Source organism: Phyllopteryx taeniolatus, chromosome 5, assembly GCF_024500385.1.
Source record: "Phyllopteryx taeniolatus isolate TA_2022b chromosome 5, UOR_Ptae_1.2, whole genome shotgun sequence".
Taxonomy (NCBI): Eukaryota; Metazoa; Chordata; class Actinopteri; order Syngnathiformes; family Syngnathidae; genus Phyllopteryx; species Phyllopteryx taeniolatus.
This window is the reverse complement of record NC_084506.1, coordinates 23,817,484-23,835,220: the sequence shown is the minus strand read 5'-3', so window position 1 is coordinate 23,835,220 and position 17,737 is coordinate 23,817,484. Positions and strand designations below refer to the sequence as shown.

Genomic DNA, 17,737 nt, shown 5'->3' with positions numbered 1-17,737 from the left:
AAGTTAATGATTATTTGCTAAAAACAATAAAGTTTATCAGTTTGAACATTAAATATATTGTCTTGGTAGTGTATTCAATTAAATATAGGTTGAACATGATTTGCAAATCATTGTATTCCGTTTTTATTTTGATTTATTTATGTGGAAAGGATATCACCACATGGGCTCGGGAACACTTCAGAAAACCAATGTCAGTAAATAAAATTCAGTGCTACATCCGTCAGTGCAACTTGAAACTCTACTATGCAAAGCAAAAGCCATTTATCAACAACACCCAGAAAGGCCGCCGGTTTGTGTTGTGTCTGTGGTCCGACGAGTCCACATTTCAAATTGTTTTTGGAAATTGTGGACGTCGTGTCCTCCGGGCCAAAGAGGAAAAGAACCATCCGGACTGTTATGGACGCAAAGTTCAAAAGCCAGCATCTGTGATGGTATGGGGCTATGTTAGTGCCAATGATATGGGTAACTTACACATCTGTGAAGGCACCATTAATGCTGAAAGGTATATACAGGTTTTGGAGAAACATATAATGCCATCCAAGCAACGTCTTTTTCATGGACGCCCCTGCTTATTTCAGCAAGACAATGCCAAACCACATTCTGCACGTGTTACAACAGCGTGGCTTCATAGTAAAAGAGTGCGGGTACTTGACTGGCCAGTCCAGACCTGTCTGCCATTGAAAATGTGTGCCGCATTATGAAGCGTAAAAGACGACAACGGAGACCCCGGACTGTTGAACAGCTGAAGCTGTACATTGAGCAAGAATGGGAAAGAATTCCACCTACAAAGCTTCAACAATTAGTGTCATCAGTTCCCAAATGTTTACTGAATGTTGCTAAAAGAAAAGGTGATGGTAAACATTACCCTGTCCCAGCTTTTTTGGAACGTGTTGCAGCCATAAAATTCTAAGTTAATGATTATTTGCTAAAAACAATAAAGTTTATCAGTTTGAACATTAAATAGCTTGTCTTTGTAGTATAATCAATTAAATACAGGTCGAACGTGATTTGCAAATCATGGTATTCTGTTTTTATTTTTGTTTACCACAACATGGTTGTATATGTTAGCATTAAGCATTAAGACTTTCATTGGCTGAAATTATACTGATCAAGAATAAATGGAACACTTTTGTTGGTTTTTCCTCCCATTTTAAAATATTGTTCACAAATCTGTCTAAAGCTGTGTTAGTGAGCACGTCTCCTTTGCCAAAATATACTTCCACCTAACAAGTGTAGGATATAAAGATGTCAACCAAAAGCACACCTGCGCAATAGTCATGCCGTCTAATCAGCATCCTGATATGCCACACCTGTGAGGTGGATGGATTATTTCAGCAAAGGCGTTTTTGCCTCTTATTTGGAGAACTGTGCAAGCTACTGAGTTTTAATAAGTTTACAGTAAGTGTGTGGGGAGGGGTAAAAAAAAAAAAACTTTTTGGTCTCCATTGTGGATTTCAACCTATCGCAGCTGTATCGTTTAGTATAACGGGGGTTCGTTGTAGTCATCAAAAACATCTCCACATAAAGTCAGATCTGAAGCAGACTGGGCTTGACAAAACAGTTCCTAGAATATAAAAATGGATGCACACAACATTGTGGAGCAACCTCGTCAGTCTTCTAAAAGTCTAATTGTCATTAAAGACATTCTCTTCACATAATATAAAAGCTGAGGCAGACTAAGCGAAATAAATGCATAGCTCTCCAGAAGACAAACATGAACACACACAACATTTTGGTGCGACGCCATCAGTTTACTGGAAGACTAATTGTCATTTAAGATGCTGTCTACACTATAACCTAAATTCCGACACAGGGTGGGCAGAACAAAAATGTCACATAGCTTGCTCTATACAAAAACATAGCTACCACGTCAGTGTACTGGAATGTTAATTATTGTGAAAGACACCAGGCCAACATAACTTAGGGCAGAAAGCATACTGGGCGGAACAAATTAGCTCATTTGGAACATAAACATGAACACACACAACGTTGTGGAACGAACATTGGAGTCTACAGGAATGCTGTTTGTTTTTTAAGCTGTCGTCTTCACACAATATATCTGAGGCAGACTGGGACAAAGAAATAAACTGCATATCTCTCCGGACGAGGAACATGGACGCACACAACATTGTGGAGCCACCCCAGTCAAATGGAGGGCTAATTGTCATTAAAGACACCTTCTGCACACAGGGCTATAATCTCCCGTATGCTGAAGTCAGAAAAGGCACGCAGCTCAAGTTACAAGTCTTTTCAGTTACAATCTATTCCTTGGTCGTTACAAGCGGTACAGAAAAAAAAAGGCTTTTCAATTCATGTCAATGGGGAATATTGATTTGATACACGAGTACATTGAGTTACGAGCTTGGTCACCGTAGCACTTTATGGGAAACCAAAAGAGGAGGAGGAAGGTTGAGCATCCTCGCCACGGCCAACGTTTATGCAAGGAGGCACTTGTGCTGCGTCCATGTCTCTACTATGCTGACAGTCACTGGCCACAGTCACACAGCATTAGAGCGCCTCAGCACACACACACGCACACACGCACACACACACACACACAGACACACTCACACGGCTACATATTCAGGGCCCCGGGCACACACTGGCGTACCATATTCATATTAGCTTATAAAGCCGGATGAAATTCCACTGTTTGTGCATATTACCGCTCTTATATATACACATACTGTATGTGAGTGTGTCTGTGTGTGGGTATAGTACGCTTCAGTAAATTGGGGGAAAAAAGGGGTGATGGCTAGAGAAAAAGCCCCAAATTCTAAAAGTGAAAGAAGCCACACTTGCTCATGGGTCACCCTTCATTTTGTTTAATTGACTTCAATTATGTATTTTACATATTATTATATGTTATACTTCTTTCGTTTGAGACAGCCTGGTCACAATTAGAGGTAAAAAGATTATTTGATTAATCGACAACTAATTGATTATCAAAGTCATTGATAACAATTTTTGATAATCGATTGTTTAGAGACCTTGTTTAACTTTGTCCACCTCCTCGAAATTTCAGCCTCTCAAAAGTCAATATTAATAATTATATTTATTAACATAATAAGGGGCCGACTGGTTAGCACATCTGCCTCACAGTTCTGGGGACCAGGGTTCAAATCCCGGCCCCGCCTGTGTGGAGTTTGCATGTTCTCCCCGTGCCTGGGTGGGTTTTCTCCGGGCGCTCCTATCCCAAAAACACACGTGCTAGGTTGATTGAAGACTCTAAATTGCCCGTAGGTGTGAATGTGTGTGGGAATGGTTGTTTGTTTCTATGTGCCCTGCGATTGGCTGGCGACCGGTTCAGGGTGTACCCCGCCTCCCGCCCGAAGATAGCTGGGATGGGCTCCAGCAGACCGCGACCCTAGTAAGGATAAGCGGTAAAGAAAATGGATGGATGGAACATAATAAGGCAGTAAAGGTTAATATTTACTGGATATTAATTATAATAAAGCAGCCTGATTATCTTTGTGTTTCATCAAAAATAAAGACATTTGAAAACAATTATCAACATTTTTGCCTATTTTCTGACGTTATGGACCAAATTGGTAACTGAGTCATAATAAATTTATGTTTGTGCATTTTCTGCACTGTCAATTTGAAATAATGTCCTGTTTTTGAATAAAGGAATGGAAATGTAAAAAAAAAATTAATAATAATAATTATTCACAATTATTCATAAAGAACTAATCGACATATACATTGATTATTAAAATAATCGTTAGTTGCAGCCCTAGTCACGATATTTCATCCGGGCACAGCAGACATTCAACTGTGTTTTCAACAAGTGCTGTTAGGTTCACATATCCATCTAAAGGTCAGTTATACTCATAATAATATATAAAATAAAACGATTAAAATGTTTGTAAAAACATCGGACAATTTAAAGTCGTCAGTTACCCTAACATACATATTTAGACAATTTAGGGTTTTCAAATAGCCTAAAGTAAACAAACAAAGACAATTTGGGGTCTTCAATTAACCTATTGTACGGATTTTTGTTCACTTCAAACACAATTTAGGGTTGAACCTCATTGAACCTAGAGTAATGTAAACATCAAAGACAATTTTGAGTTTTCAAAGAATTTAATTGACGGTTTTGTAAACATTAACAAGTCTGCAGTGGGCCGTCAGTGAGCCTGATATTAAAATTAAAGACCGTTTAGAGAACATAGAATCAAATGTAAATAAACATCAAAGATATTTAAAGTCTTCAATGAAACTAACAGAATTAGATTCTTGATTGTCATTGCACAGCGTACATAAAAATCTGAGACAATTTGACGTCTTCAGTGAGCCTGACAACTATCAAAAACAATTTGGGGTCTTTAATTAACTAACATACTGTACATAATTTTGTAAACATCAAAGACAATTCAGATTATTCAATGAACCTAACTTCCATTATTGTAAACAGACAATTTGGAGTCTTCAATTAACATTAACATAAATCTCATTTTGTAAACATCAAAGTCAATCTATTCTTCATTGAATCATTAGATTAGATTAGATTAGATTCAATCTGTTGTTTTTTTAAACAACAGATAATTTAGTCTTTGATGAACCTAATGTATGTATTTTTGTATACATCAAAGACAGTTTTGATTTGGCAACAAATCTAATGTACCGTAATTTCTCGTGTATAATCCGCACCCTCAAAGTTGACCTCAACATTCTGGAAAACCCTTCTACCTATGTATAATGCATTTTTGCATTGCATGATTTTGCTTCTACCCATATGATCAAAACATGAAGTATTATCTGTATTTTGTTAGTTTTTTTCAAATAATTATTCTGAAGTTAAGCACTTTATTTGAATACGTAATACTTTATTTTTATTTACTTGCTCTTATTTTGAAATTCACAGCCCTACTTTTATTTATTAAATGGGAAAACACACAGTTGTGCTCATATGTTTGATTACCCAGGCAGAATTTGTAAGAAGGATACAATTCTTGAAAGAAAACATGAAGGGCCAGGCGAAACAAATTTTATTTAATTTTAATTGGATTCAAAATTAAACTGTCAAGCATTTCAGAAAAGCATTACCATTAAACATAACCATAAATAAATTAATTATGTCGTATTTATAGAAAAACAACTATATTTCATAAATTCTGCCAGGCTATGTAAACTTTTATACAATTGTATATTTATGCAGTCATACGTACCCCTGTCATATTGGAATGTAAGTGTAGGCTACACCTTTTTTATAACCTCTAGGTGGCGGTAGCATATTAGAATGAAAGGGTACACCTTTCTTATAACCTCTAGATGGTGGCATATATTTATAAAATGTGAAAGTTTTTTTCATTTTCCCCTGTATAATGCGCACTATTGACCTTTGACATTTTTGGGTGGGAACAAAAATGTGCATTATACATGAGAAATTACAGTATGTATTTTTGTAAACAATGGCAATTTTGAGGTGACTTCACAATTGTTTTTGTAAACACAAAGACTACGTCTTCAATAAATCTAACGTATGAAGTTTTTGTACACACAAAGACAATGTAGTTGTAAACACAAAAACAATTTATAACAAACTTACAAATGTAAATGTTTTAATAAAGTCAAACCCAAGTTCTCGACAAACCTTTGGCAGTGAAACGTCATCGTCAATTTCGAGTTGGCAAAGAACGTAATGTATGTGTTTTTATAAACAAAGACACCTTGTTTTTGTTAAACATCAAAGACAATTTTCATGCGCTGGCTGATTGTCTGGCCCAAGTTGAAGGGGAAAGATCGTAGGTTGTAGTTTCTGTTTGAAATATATCTTTTGTGACACCAGTCTGTCTTTTCGTAAACATCAAATACAATTTGAATAACAATGGACCTTGTTGTCTTTTTGTTATGGGTCCAGAACAATAATGTTTGGACAAAATGCATTTGAAAGCGTGCACCCAGTCACACACACACACAAACACACACACACAACAATGCAGATAGCCCGTGTATGCTGATGCTTCATGTTGGATTAAAGGACAACTAAGCATATGCAACCAGATAAGACCCCAACTCACTGTACGACATCCACAATGCTACATGGAATAATAATAACATGCAACTCTGTAGCCGCACCATACCAACTGACAAAGTGTAGACTAGGTCGCTCCACAATGTTGTGTACATCCATGTTTACGTTCCAGGAAACTACACGACTTCCACCCAGTCTGCCTCAAATCTAACGTGACGCGTAGTAGTGGCATCTTTGTTGACAATTAGCATTCCAGTAGACTGATGGGCTCATTCCACGATGTTGTCCATGTTTATGTTCCAAGGACCTATGAAACTTACAGTGTATCTTCTGCCCATTCTTCCTCACAGCTTCTATTTTGTGGAGATGGCATCTTTAATGACAAATAAAATCCCAGCAGACGATAGGGTCACTCCACAATGTTGCGTTTGTCCATGTTTATATCCCAGGGAGCTATGTCACTTATTTTTCCTGCCCAGTCTTCCTCAGATGTTACGTTATTTGTAGTCGAGGTATTTTTCATCACAGTTAGCATTTTCAGTAGATGGAGGGAGGCGCTCCACAATATTGTGTGCGTATGTTTGTTATTTTTCCCGCCCAGTCGTCCTCAGATCTTACGGTATGTGGAGACAGCATCTTAATTGATGATTAGTGTTTCAGGAGACACACAATTGGTCACTCCACAATGTTGTGTGAATCAGTGTTTATGTTCTGGTGTGTGTGTGCGTGTGTGTGTGTGTGTGTGCGCGCGCACGTGTCTTACTGGGATCCGATTTGGAGAATGTGTCTCGGTCCAGCAGGTTTCTAAAGAACAAGAAAACAAAAGAGACAAACATTAGCGCTAATTGAAAAGCCTTTAGCTTCTTCTTCTTCAGCAAATGCCAAAAAACAACAACAAAAAAACCCTAATCTCTGACCCACACCCTTTAATTGGTCGCCATTGAGGCAGCAGCATTAAAGAGACTCCAGAATGCAACCTAAAGTGGAGCTTATTAAATATTTCAGGCATGCAGTAGCCAGTTTTCTCTCGTTTTGCCTTCCCTCAGCACCATCAAATTTACATGATGCTGCCATCTTGGCTCTGCGGGACCAACGGGGAGGAGGAGGATGAAGATGAGGAGGATGAGGAAGACCCGACGTCGAGCAGCTGCTCTGAACTGAGGAACTCAATTAATAACATCGAAGAAATCAAAGACGAGCTCCGAGGGAGACCCAAAGTGTTATGTCACCGACAAAACCAACAGGATTCTGATACAACACAATTATAAATAATAAGGTTATGATATATCGCAATGAAAAACAATAGGGTTCTGATATAATACAGGTAAAATAATTGGTTTCGGATACAACAATTAACAATAATAGGGTTACGACATAACACAATCAAAAATTGTTTTTTTATTTTCTTGAATCATAACCTTATTATGATACAACATAATGAAAATTTATAGGGTTATGTTATAATGTACTTGAAAATAATAGTATTCTGGAAGTGGCACAGGAAGTAGTATTATGTCCAACAGTAAGTAACACAGGAAGTAGTATTGCAGATTATGTAGCACAGGAAGTTGAATTACATCCAATAGGAAAAAAAAACAGAAGGTAGCACAGGAAAATGTTTTATTGCTAACAGGAAGTAGCACTGGAAGTTGTATTATGGATGACAGGAAGTAGTGGAGGAAGTCGAATTAAAGCCAAGAGGAAGTGGTACAGGAAGTAGAATTGCATCTGACAGGAATCATTACAGGAAGCAACACAGAAGGTACAACTACGGAACACATAAATTAGAATTACGGCTGACAGGGAGTAGCATTACAAATACAAATAAAAACTCAAAGTGTAATTTTCCATTGGCAGAGTATGTGTGTGTGTGTGTGTGTGTGTGAGTGTGTAATGTGCTAATGCCAGCAGTTGCTCCATGTTGTTGATAGGGCTATGAAGGAGTGCGTTGGGTTTGTTTGGACGATGAACCTATCATGTTAGCTGGCGGGCGAGTGCAGTGTCGCTCGTGTCCCGTCTTGTCCCATCCTACTTGACAGGCGGCAAGCACGGTGCAGCCGCTGATGTCTAGCGATGTTTCTTCCGCTGATCCCAGCGTGGCCCAGATGGTACCAAGCCCCCCCCCCCCCCCCCTCCCTCCCCGGAACTCTATCCCCAAAACTCCCCCTCCCTTAAATAAATGATAATAAACCGACGGGATGGCATCCAAGCGCTTCACGAGTGTGTAGGAGTGAGAAGTGGGAGACTTCACCTGCCAAATGGGATAAATGTTGGATAAAAAGCCAAGAAATAAGGCAGCAAGCAATAATAAGTGCTTGTGTGCGAACACCCGAGGGTGTCCACCCGTTCTTGATCGAGATGCACACGTGTGTGTATATGTGTGTATGCGTCTCTTGTCTACTGTGTCTACATGCATATGTATGTGCGAACGTGTAGATGTGTGAGTGTGTACGTGTACAAGTGAATGTGTGTGTGTGTGTATATATATATATACATACACATATATGTGTGTATGTGTGTCAAGCATATTGTGTGTACATGTACCTGTGTACGTGTGTGCATCTGTACCCGAGGGCGTCCACCCGGTCTTGGTTGAGATGTGCATGTGTGCATGTGCACCTGTGTGTCCATGTACGTGTGTGTTAATGTGGGACGTGTCATTTGTGTCGTGTGTACATGTATTCGCGTACAGTATGTTGGTACATGTATGTGTGTGTTTACGTATACATGTACATGTGTATGTCTATGCATGTGTCTATGTATGTGTGTATCCGTGTGAGTTTGTGTGGGTTTTGTAGTGTTTGTGTGCGCACCTGAGGCCATCCACCCGATCTTGGTTGAGATATGTGTGTGTGTGTCTAGATTTATGTATGTGTGTCATGTGTGTCAAGTGTCTTTGTATGTGTGTGTGTGTGTTTGTGTGGGCGCCTGAGAGCATCCACCTGATCTTGTTTGAGATGCAGGTGAAAAAAAGAAAAAAAAAGTAAAAGGAAATGGCAACCCAGCGCGGGCGGCTCTGTGCTCATCAAACATTTACGGCAGCGTTTCCTGCCGACACAGGAATTACATTTGAATTACATTTGAACTCCCACCAGTGAGCCGTCACTTGCTCGCCGCAACATGGCCGCCCCCTGCTTAAAAGCAGCTTTTGACACCAAAACAGATGAGACCAGCCTTCTATGCTTGGAAATGACGCGCAAAAAGAAATAATACATTTCTAGTTACAGGCTTTGAGATGTGTACAAATACAGTGGCGCCTTGAGATAAGAGATTAATTCGTTCTGTTTCCATGTTCTTCACTCAAAACATTCTTATCGCAAATCATCTTCCCCCGTTGAAATGAATGGAAATGCCATTAGCCCGTTCCAGCCGCCCAATCCCCCCCAGAATAATTTAAGGAAAGGAAAAATAGCACTCTATAATGAATGGAAATGCCATTAGTCCGTTCCAGCCGCCCAATCCCCCCCAGAATAATTTAAGGAAAGGAAAAATAGCACTATATAATATTGCACTTTATAAAACCAGAGGGTACTAAATTTATTAAAAAGAATGTAAAGCATTAGACAATTTGTGCCTCATGAACTAATGTTTTTCATCCATAAGTGTGCTGCGCCTTCTGGTGTGGCCGCCTTGGCCACCGGGAGGCGATATTGAATTGTACAGTCATGTAGGCCAACGAAGAAGAATAGATTTCTTCTTCTGTTGTTCTACGACTCAGTAAATTGCTGTAATATTAGGCATTTTTTGTTTAGTATGAAGAATATATGCCTGTGAGTAATGCGATATTATCAGTTTACATGTGTTGTTCCACCATGTGCGTTCAAATATCCGTTTGGGTTCTAAAACCGCGACTGTCGATGCCAATGGCGTTTTCCATTCATTTGGTTGTTTGTTGGCATTAACCTAGAAGACATTCCTAAGACAACGTGTCTTTATTTTATGCTTAGTTTGACCATAAACCTAAACTGGGACTGGCATGAAACAGCTTGAAACCTCTCTTTTTTTGATGAGATGTTCACCATTTGTTAATTGTCACAGTATAAGATAAATGAATAAAAATAATGAGACTTGGAAAAGCTCATTTGGAATTCCATCTTTTATGATGGGGAACACGGTACCGGGCGGGATAGAAGTACAGCGGTGTAACACAGTGGTGTGAATACCGGAATGCGTACACGGGTCTGAATGTACAACCCCAATGAAGTTCAACCTATATTTAATTGAATACACTACAAAGACAAGATATTTAATTTTCAAACTGATAAACTTCATTGTTTTTAGCAAATAATCATTAACTTAGAATTTTATGGCTGCAACACATTCCAAAAAACCTTGGACAGATGGCCAAAAAGACTGAGAAAGTTGATGAATGCTCATCAAACACCTGTTTGGAACATCTGACAGGTGAACAGGCTAATTGGGAACAGGTGGGTGCCATGATTGGGTATAAAAGGAGATTCCCTCAATTGCTCAGTCATTCACAAGCAAAGATGGGGCGAGGTTGACCTTTTTGTGAACAAGTGTGTGAGAAAATAGTCAAACAGTTTAAGGACAATGTTCCTCAACGTACAATTGCAAGGAATTTAGGGATTTAATCATCTACGCTCCATAATATCATCAAAAGGTAAAAAAGAAATTACTGCATGTAAGCAGCGAGGCCGAAAACCAACATTGAATGCCTGTGACCTTCGATCCCTCACTGCATCAAAAACCGACATCAATGTGTAAAGGATATCACCACGTGGGCTCGGGAACACTTCAGAAAACCAATGTCAGTAAATACAGTTCGGCGCTACATCCGTAAGTGCGACTTGAAACTCTACTATGCAAAGCAAAAGCCATTTATCAACAACACTCAGAAACGCCGCCGGCTTCTCTGGGCCCGAGCTCATCTAAGATGGACCAATGCAAAGTGGAAAAGTGTTCTGTGGGCCGACGAGTCCACATTTCAAATTGTTTTTGGAAATTGTGGACGTCGTGTCCTCCGGGCCAAAGAGGAAAAGAACCATCCGGACTGTTATGGACACAAAGTTCAAAAGGCAGCATCTGTGACTGTATGGGGCTGTGTTAGTGCCAATGGCATGGGTAACTTATACATCTGTGAAGGTACCATTAATGCTGAAAGGTACATACAGGTTTTGGAGAAACATATGCTGCCATCCAAGCAACGTCTTTTTCATGGACGCCCCTGCTTATTTCAGCAAGACAATGCCAAACCACATTCTGCACGTGTTATAACAGCATGGCTTTGTAGTAAAAGAGCGCGGGTACTAGACTGGCCAGTCCAGACCTGTCTCCCAATGAAAATGATTATGAAGCGTAAAATACGACAACGGAGACCCCGGACTGTTGAACAGCTGAAGCTGTACATTGAGCAAGAATGGGAAAGAATTCCACCGACAAAGCTTCAACAATTAGCGTCATCAGTTCCCAAACGTTTATTGAATGTTGTTAAAAGAAAAGGTGATGTAACACAGTGGTAAACATGACCCTGTCCCAGCTTTTTTGGAACGTGCTGCAGCCATAAAATTCTAAGTTAATGATTATTTGCTAAAAACAATAAAGTTTATCAGTTTGAACATTAAATATATTGTATTTGTAGTGTATTCAATTAAATATAGGTCGAACATGATTTGCAAATCATGGTATTCTGTTTTTATTTTTGTTTAACACAACGTCCCAACTTCATTGGAATTGGGGTTGTAATTAACTGTGTTGTTTTGCAAAAGCGCGCAATGTTATGGAAATATCCCGCCTTTGCTGGATTCTGTGTGAAAAAGGGTGTTAGGCAGATGAGTATATTTTGAGGGCGCTCTTTGTAAAAGGCTTCAGTCTTAGGACCCTTGCTTTCTGATGGCAGGATGGGGGCAAAATCCTGCTTTGCTGGGTTTTGTGTGAAAGACACAAACGCTGTGTGTCAATTTTGAGGCATATTTGTGTGGAATATTTTAAAGTCTTAAACATAACTTTGCAATGCCTGTAAAAGCAGCAGTTATTCTAGTGCCACCTTTTTCAAATATGGCATCACTGGATTCTGTATGAAAGAGGCAAAAAACTGTTATGGCGTTGAAGTGGGAATTTTGCACGCCCTATGTGTAAAAGTCTCGAAGTCTTGAAGGCATTTTTAGACTCTTTGTAAAGCAGCAGTTTTTGTGCTACCTTTTTTCCTTGTAGCTTCACTGGGCTCAAATGTGGAAATTTTCCAGGATCACTGTGTTAAAGTCTTTATCCATTTTGATCTGCCAGTAAAAACGGCTTTTAGTGCTACTTTTTCCATGTGGCTTAACTAGATTCTGTGTGAAAATCACAAAGTGTACTGTTATGGTTTTGACAGCATCTCTTTGCGAAAGGATTCTGTTTTGTTTTAGAACCACCTTTTTTCCATGTGGCTTTGTTGGATTCTGTGTGAAAGATTTTCTTTTGAAGTCTTCAAACCATTTCTACGCTGCCTGTAGATTTGAGTTTTTTCAGTGACCCCTCCCTTATTCCATGTAGCTTCGCTAGGCACTGTGTGAAAGTGTTATGGCTCTGATGCGGCAATTTTGCTGGATCTCTATGTGAAAGACCAAGTCTTAATCCAATTTTTACACAGCCTGTAAAAGCAAGGTTTTCTTTTTTTTTTTTTTAAGTGGCCACCTCTTTTTCATGTGACTTTGCTGGGTTATTTGTAAAAGACTAACTCTATCATTATGGCACTGATGCTGCAATTTTGCAGGATCTCAATGTGAAAGCCTTCAAGTCTCAAACAGATTTTCAGAGAGTAAAAAAAAAACATGTAGCTTCTTTGGATTCTGTGTGAAAGACACCAAATGTGGTATCTCCAGTACTGGCTCTGATGGTGCAATTTTGCAGGATCTCTGTATGAAAAGCTTAAAGTCTTAAACCCATTTTTACAATAACCATAAAATGTTTTAAGTGCAGTCTTTTCTTCCAATTGGCTTTGCTGGGTTCTGTGTTATGCTCTGAAGCTGCAATTTTACTGGATCTCTGTATGAAAGTCTTTAAAACCTAAGCCAATTTTGACACTGCCTGTAAAAGCTACATTTTTATGTGCCATCGCTTCGCTGAGTTCTGTGTGAAAAAAGAAATCTACCGCTATGCCTTTTCACAATGTAGTTTTGTGGCATCTCTGTGTGAAGGGATTTCAATTTTAAAGTAAAATTTTCACTCCTTGAAAAAGTGATTTTTGTGTTGTATCTACAGTACTCTTCTGGCTCTGATGCAGGGCCTCTATGTGAAAGAGATGATGGACAGTAACAGTCCAATACAGGTTCGTGGTACTTTTGCTCAAAAAGTGCCTATACAGTAGTGCGCATTGATTCCACTCCTTAAAGGTTCTTCTTCATTGCTACATATTGTTGCACGCATGGTGTCTCTTTCTTCACCTAGACGAGGAAAGCGAAACATTGGCACTGACACATCGACTCGCCTCCCAGAGGGTCAGCGGGGAGTCTTCAATGGCGCCACATCTCAACGCGTCAATTCCTCCATGCCGCCTTCTGTGGGTTCTAAATGTCACACGGCTCGAACTCCACAATGCGCTTGGACCCTGAGACAGGCGACGGCCGTGTGATCTTTGACGCTCCGACTTTCCCAACATCTGCGTGGTCGCTCGATGCCGTCTGCTTGTGACACGCCATCACCCAAATGTGTGTGTTTGTGTGTGTGAATCCTTGTGACTATGAAACCTATGGCAAGACAACCATCTTCCAGACATTACGCACCACACCAAAGTGACAAAACCACAACGCCGATACCAGCACATGCAGAGGGGTGGGAAGGATTTTGAGTGGGGAAGGGGACTGAAGTGTGTTTACTGTCAGAGGGTCGCCTGTGAATTGCACCAGAGAGGCACAATCATCACACACAACACGTAGCAACTCGCAATTGCAACATCTTTGAAGGATCCCTGGAAATAGAAACTATGGCCACGTCAAAGCAAAAGTGGCAGACTTCCCATTTATTTGGCTTCTTGAGACTTTTTTTTGTAGGTTTACGTATGATAGACATGGCTAACAAACTTCATGTTGCCAAGTGAAACTAGCTTAGAGGGATGAATTTTTCCAAAAGTTCTTGGGTGCACAACTGAAGCTAAAATGACTGCTTCAAACCAAAATGTTAGATTTCCTGTAGCTTTTCTGTCATGGCTTCTTGACACTTTTGTGTGGGTCTACTCATAGACATGCCCAACAAATTCAATGTTGTTAAGCGCAACTGGCTTCGGGGGCTGAATGTTACAAAAATTCTGGGGTGCACTCTTGCACCAATGGCGAGCCAACAAATTTTGCTACCAGGCTCCGCCCACAAACAATGACGAAAACTGAAATGTTTTCGAATTTACTGTCACCCATCTGTCGAGTAGTCGCGCTTCAAATTTGGTACCAATCTGACAAAATCTCTTTGAAAGACCCCTGGAAATGGCCAAAATTGGCCTAAAATGGCAGACTTCTTGAGTGTTTTCAGGCATTGCTTTTTGAAACTTTTTTTGTGTGTCTACTCATGACAGACATGCCGACCATATTTTATAATGGTAAAAGAAAAGCTGAAGGTGAAGCCATCAAAGCTCAAAGCTGTCACTAATCATTCGGTCATGTGCAGTGTAGCTCGTGTAAAACGCTCACTGCTCAATTTTAATCCTGTGATGTATGAATCATTAACTATATTTACACAAGGCTGGAGCAGTATGACAATTGTTAACATGCTTGATGGGAGAACTATTTTGAGTGTGGTTGCTCTCCGTAGTGGCAAAGTCGGCAGTTTCCTCAACTGTGACACTTTATTTTATCTAAGAGACCGTTGAGATGCTGCTGTATTGGTTAGCAACAGAGATAATTACACTTACGCTTTTTTTCCCCTGATAGGGGGATTGCATTTTCATTACTTTTTTGTAAGTGAACCCGGAGGCTAAATTGGGGTGCTGCGTCTGTTACAGAGGGATGGCCACTCTATTATTAGCGGAAAAGGGGTAAATAAATACATATTCGGCAGCATAAACAATCGGGATGCATTGCTGTCATCTAACACATCTAACATGCGTTTGATACATATCATTGGACACTACATTAGGTACACCATCTCATCAGATCCGATACAAATACAATTCTGCCTTTAGTCCGATAACGCTGACTTTTGATTGCATAATGCTGAGAGCTGCCCCTAATATTTTTGTATTTTGAGTTTATTGTGCTATACCACAGGATCAAAATATTAGGAACAGCTCCCAGTATCATATATTCAATATCCGAGGATGCCTGTGAGGATACGATGTGGTCATTTCCTACCATGCATTAATGTTAACACTCGCTGGACACTTCATTAGGTACACCATCTTATCAGATCCCATACAAAAAAAAATCAGTTTAATACAAAAATGCAGATACAGTGGTACCTTGACTTACAGTATGAGTGCCCCGATTTTTTGGCGTTATTAGCCATCACTTGGTCTTTTTTTTTTTTTGCTTTGTATTGCTAGCAAAAGTTTGAGTTAGGAGCGGGCTTCAGGTATGCCGCCAATAAAACGAAGTTAAAATAAAAATTAAAAATCCAAGGTACTGTAATGCCCACACATGTGAGCAAGGAGACCCACAGTCACCGATAAACTTTCAGCCGTTTATTGAATGGGACAAACAGTAAAACACAAAAATATAAAATGAAAACACTCGCAAGGGGCTGCTGTAGGCCACAACTCACACCCAGAGGTTACACGCAGACTAACCGGGCAAACTGACTCACTTTGCCACACCCCTTGAAGGCACACATTCAACACACGCATACTACAGTACCTGAATTATTTACACTCTATAAAATGAGATAATTTTTTTTTATTATCTTAGTTTTTATATGGTCATGAGTGTGGGTCGTGACCGAAAGAACAAGATCCCGGATACAAGCGGCCGAAATGAGTTTCCTCCACAGGGTGTCCGGGCTCTCCCTTACAGATAGAGTGAGAAGCTCTGTCATCCGGGAGGGGCTCAGAGTAGAGCCGCTGCTCCTCCGCATTGAGAGGAGCCAGATGAGGTGGCTCGGGCATCTGTTTAGGATGCCTCCCGGACGCCTCCCTGGTGAGGTGTTCCGGGCACGTCCCACCGGGAGGAGACCCCGGGGACGACCCAGGACACACTGGAGAGACTACGTATCTCGGCTTGCCTGGGAACGCCTCGGGATCCCCTCGGAAGAGCTAGAGGAAGTGGCTGCGGAGAGGGAAATCTGGGCTTCCCTGCTGAGGCTGCTGCCCCCGCGACCCGACCTCAGATAAGCGGAAGACAATGGATGGATGGATGGATGGATAGTTGTTATAATATGCAGTGGTATTTTTCTTGATTAAAAACGTTTAACAAAAAATTGTGGTCTTTCTTGTGGACTGGAATGAATCAATAGCATTTTAGTTCATTTCATTAGGGAACGAATAAAACTGGTAAGCACTGTATAATTATAATAATAAACAACCCACAATCTTGGCACCAGTGTCAAACATCTCCACACGTGTCAGCTCACACACATGGTGACAGCTGGCTCCAAAATGAAGCATCACATCGCAGACACGTACATGTAGAGTAAAGGATGCATATTCCGTACCTGCATGAGACGGTGAGTTCAACTTTGGTGGCAGGGATGGCCGCGGTGAAGGGGTCCACGTCCCCGATGCACGCCATGCTCCAAGCTGCAGTGAAGCCTCAGTGGCGGGCATGAGAGGGACAGAAAGGAGCTGGATGATGACGATGATGATGGCGGTCGTGGAGTGGGGAAGAGGACGACACGGGGTTGGTGGTAGTAGAGGTGGCGGGACTGAGGAGGAGGAAGGAGGGCGCTCCTCCGTCCTCCGACGTGTGGATGCTTCCAAGCGCGGGAAAAAGCCTGGACACCGAGAGTGAGAGAGAGAGATAGAGGGTGGGGCAGCGATAGATAGGGAGCGGGGGGAGAGGGAAGGGTTTCAATTGGCTGTGCATGAAGGCAGCTGTGTGAAATAATTACATTCATACCTGTACTACAGCACTTAGTGCAGAGGAGAGAGAATAAGAGAGGGAGAACGGGGGAGACGGAAGGTGAGAGCAAGTGAGGGAACGAGAGAAGGAAAGTGGGAGAGAGAGGGAGGAGAGAGAATAAGAGAGAGTGATTGTGCGTGAGGGAGAGAGAGAAATAATGAGAGAGGACAGAGACAAGGGGAGAGAATGAGAGAAAGAGGCAATGGGGTGAGGGAGACAGAGAGAGGGGACAGGGATAGCGAGAGAGAGCACAGGGAGAGAGGAATTGTGAGAGTGGGAGGGACAGAAAATGAGAGAGGACAGGGAAAAGGAGAGGGGAGGAAAGGAGACGGAGCAGGGGTGAGAGGAAAAGAGATGGAGAGAAAGCTAACGAGAGAGAGAATGAGAGAGGAAAGGGAGAGGCAAGAGAGCACAGGGAGAGGGGGAATTTGGGAGAGGGAGAGAAGGGAGGAGGGAGATGAGAGCGGATTGGGAAAGGAGAGATGGAGAGTCCACTGTAAAAAAAAAAGCAACCTATAGAATTTACCCAAGAAATGTAGGGTAACAATTTGCAGCCACTTTAATTAGGTAAATTTAAACCACATATTTTGGGTGAAGAATACCTTAATTCAATAGCGATGAAATACTTACAAAACTTGGATAAAGTTTACCACACATTTCTGGTTACATTTCAACCACAGCGCATGACTCAAGCTGGGGGCTATCATACTTTGTGTTTCTCAAGAACCGCATTCTCTCTTAGCATATTTATTTCATTAACGGAGATCAGCCTATT

The 17,737-nt window shown here is 40.9% G+C and overlaps 1 protein-coding gene across 2 annotated transcripts in view; it reads right to left on the bottom strand.

Moving 5' to 3' along the window:
• LOC133478206 (copine-8-like) overlaps positions 1-17,291 on the bottom strand; it is a 72,839-nt gene extending 55,548 nt beyond the window's left edge. For both annotated transcript variants that reach the window (XM_061773979.1, XM_061773981.1), the window contains exons 1-3: positions 16,960-17,291; positions 16,556-16,834; positions 6,744-6,784 (exon numbers count right to left, since the gene is read on the bottom strand). In XM_061773979.1, the coding sequence (XP_061629963.1) occupies positions 6,744-6,784; positions 16,556-16,632 (118 nt within the window). In that variant the 5' untranslated portion in view covers positions 16,633-16,834; positions 16,960-17,291. The remainder of the gene's footprint in view (positions 1-6,743; positions 6,785-16,555; positions 16,835-16,959) is intronic.
• Positions 17,292-17,737: the final 446 nt, after the last annotated feature.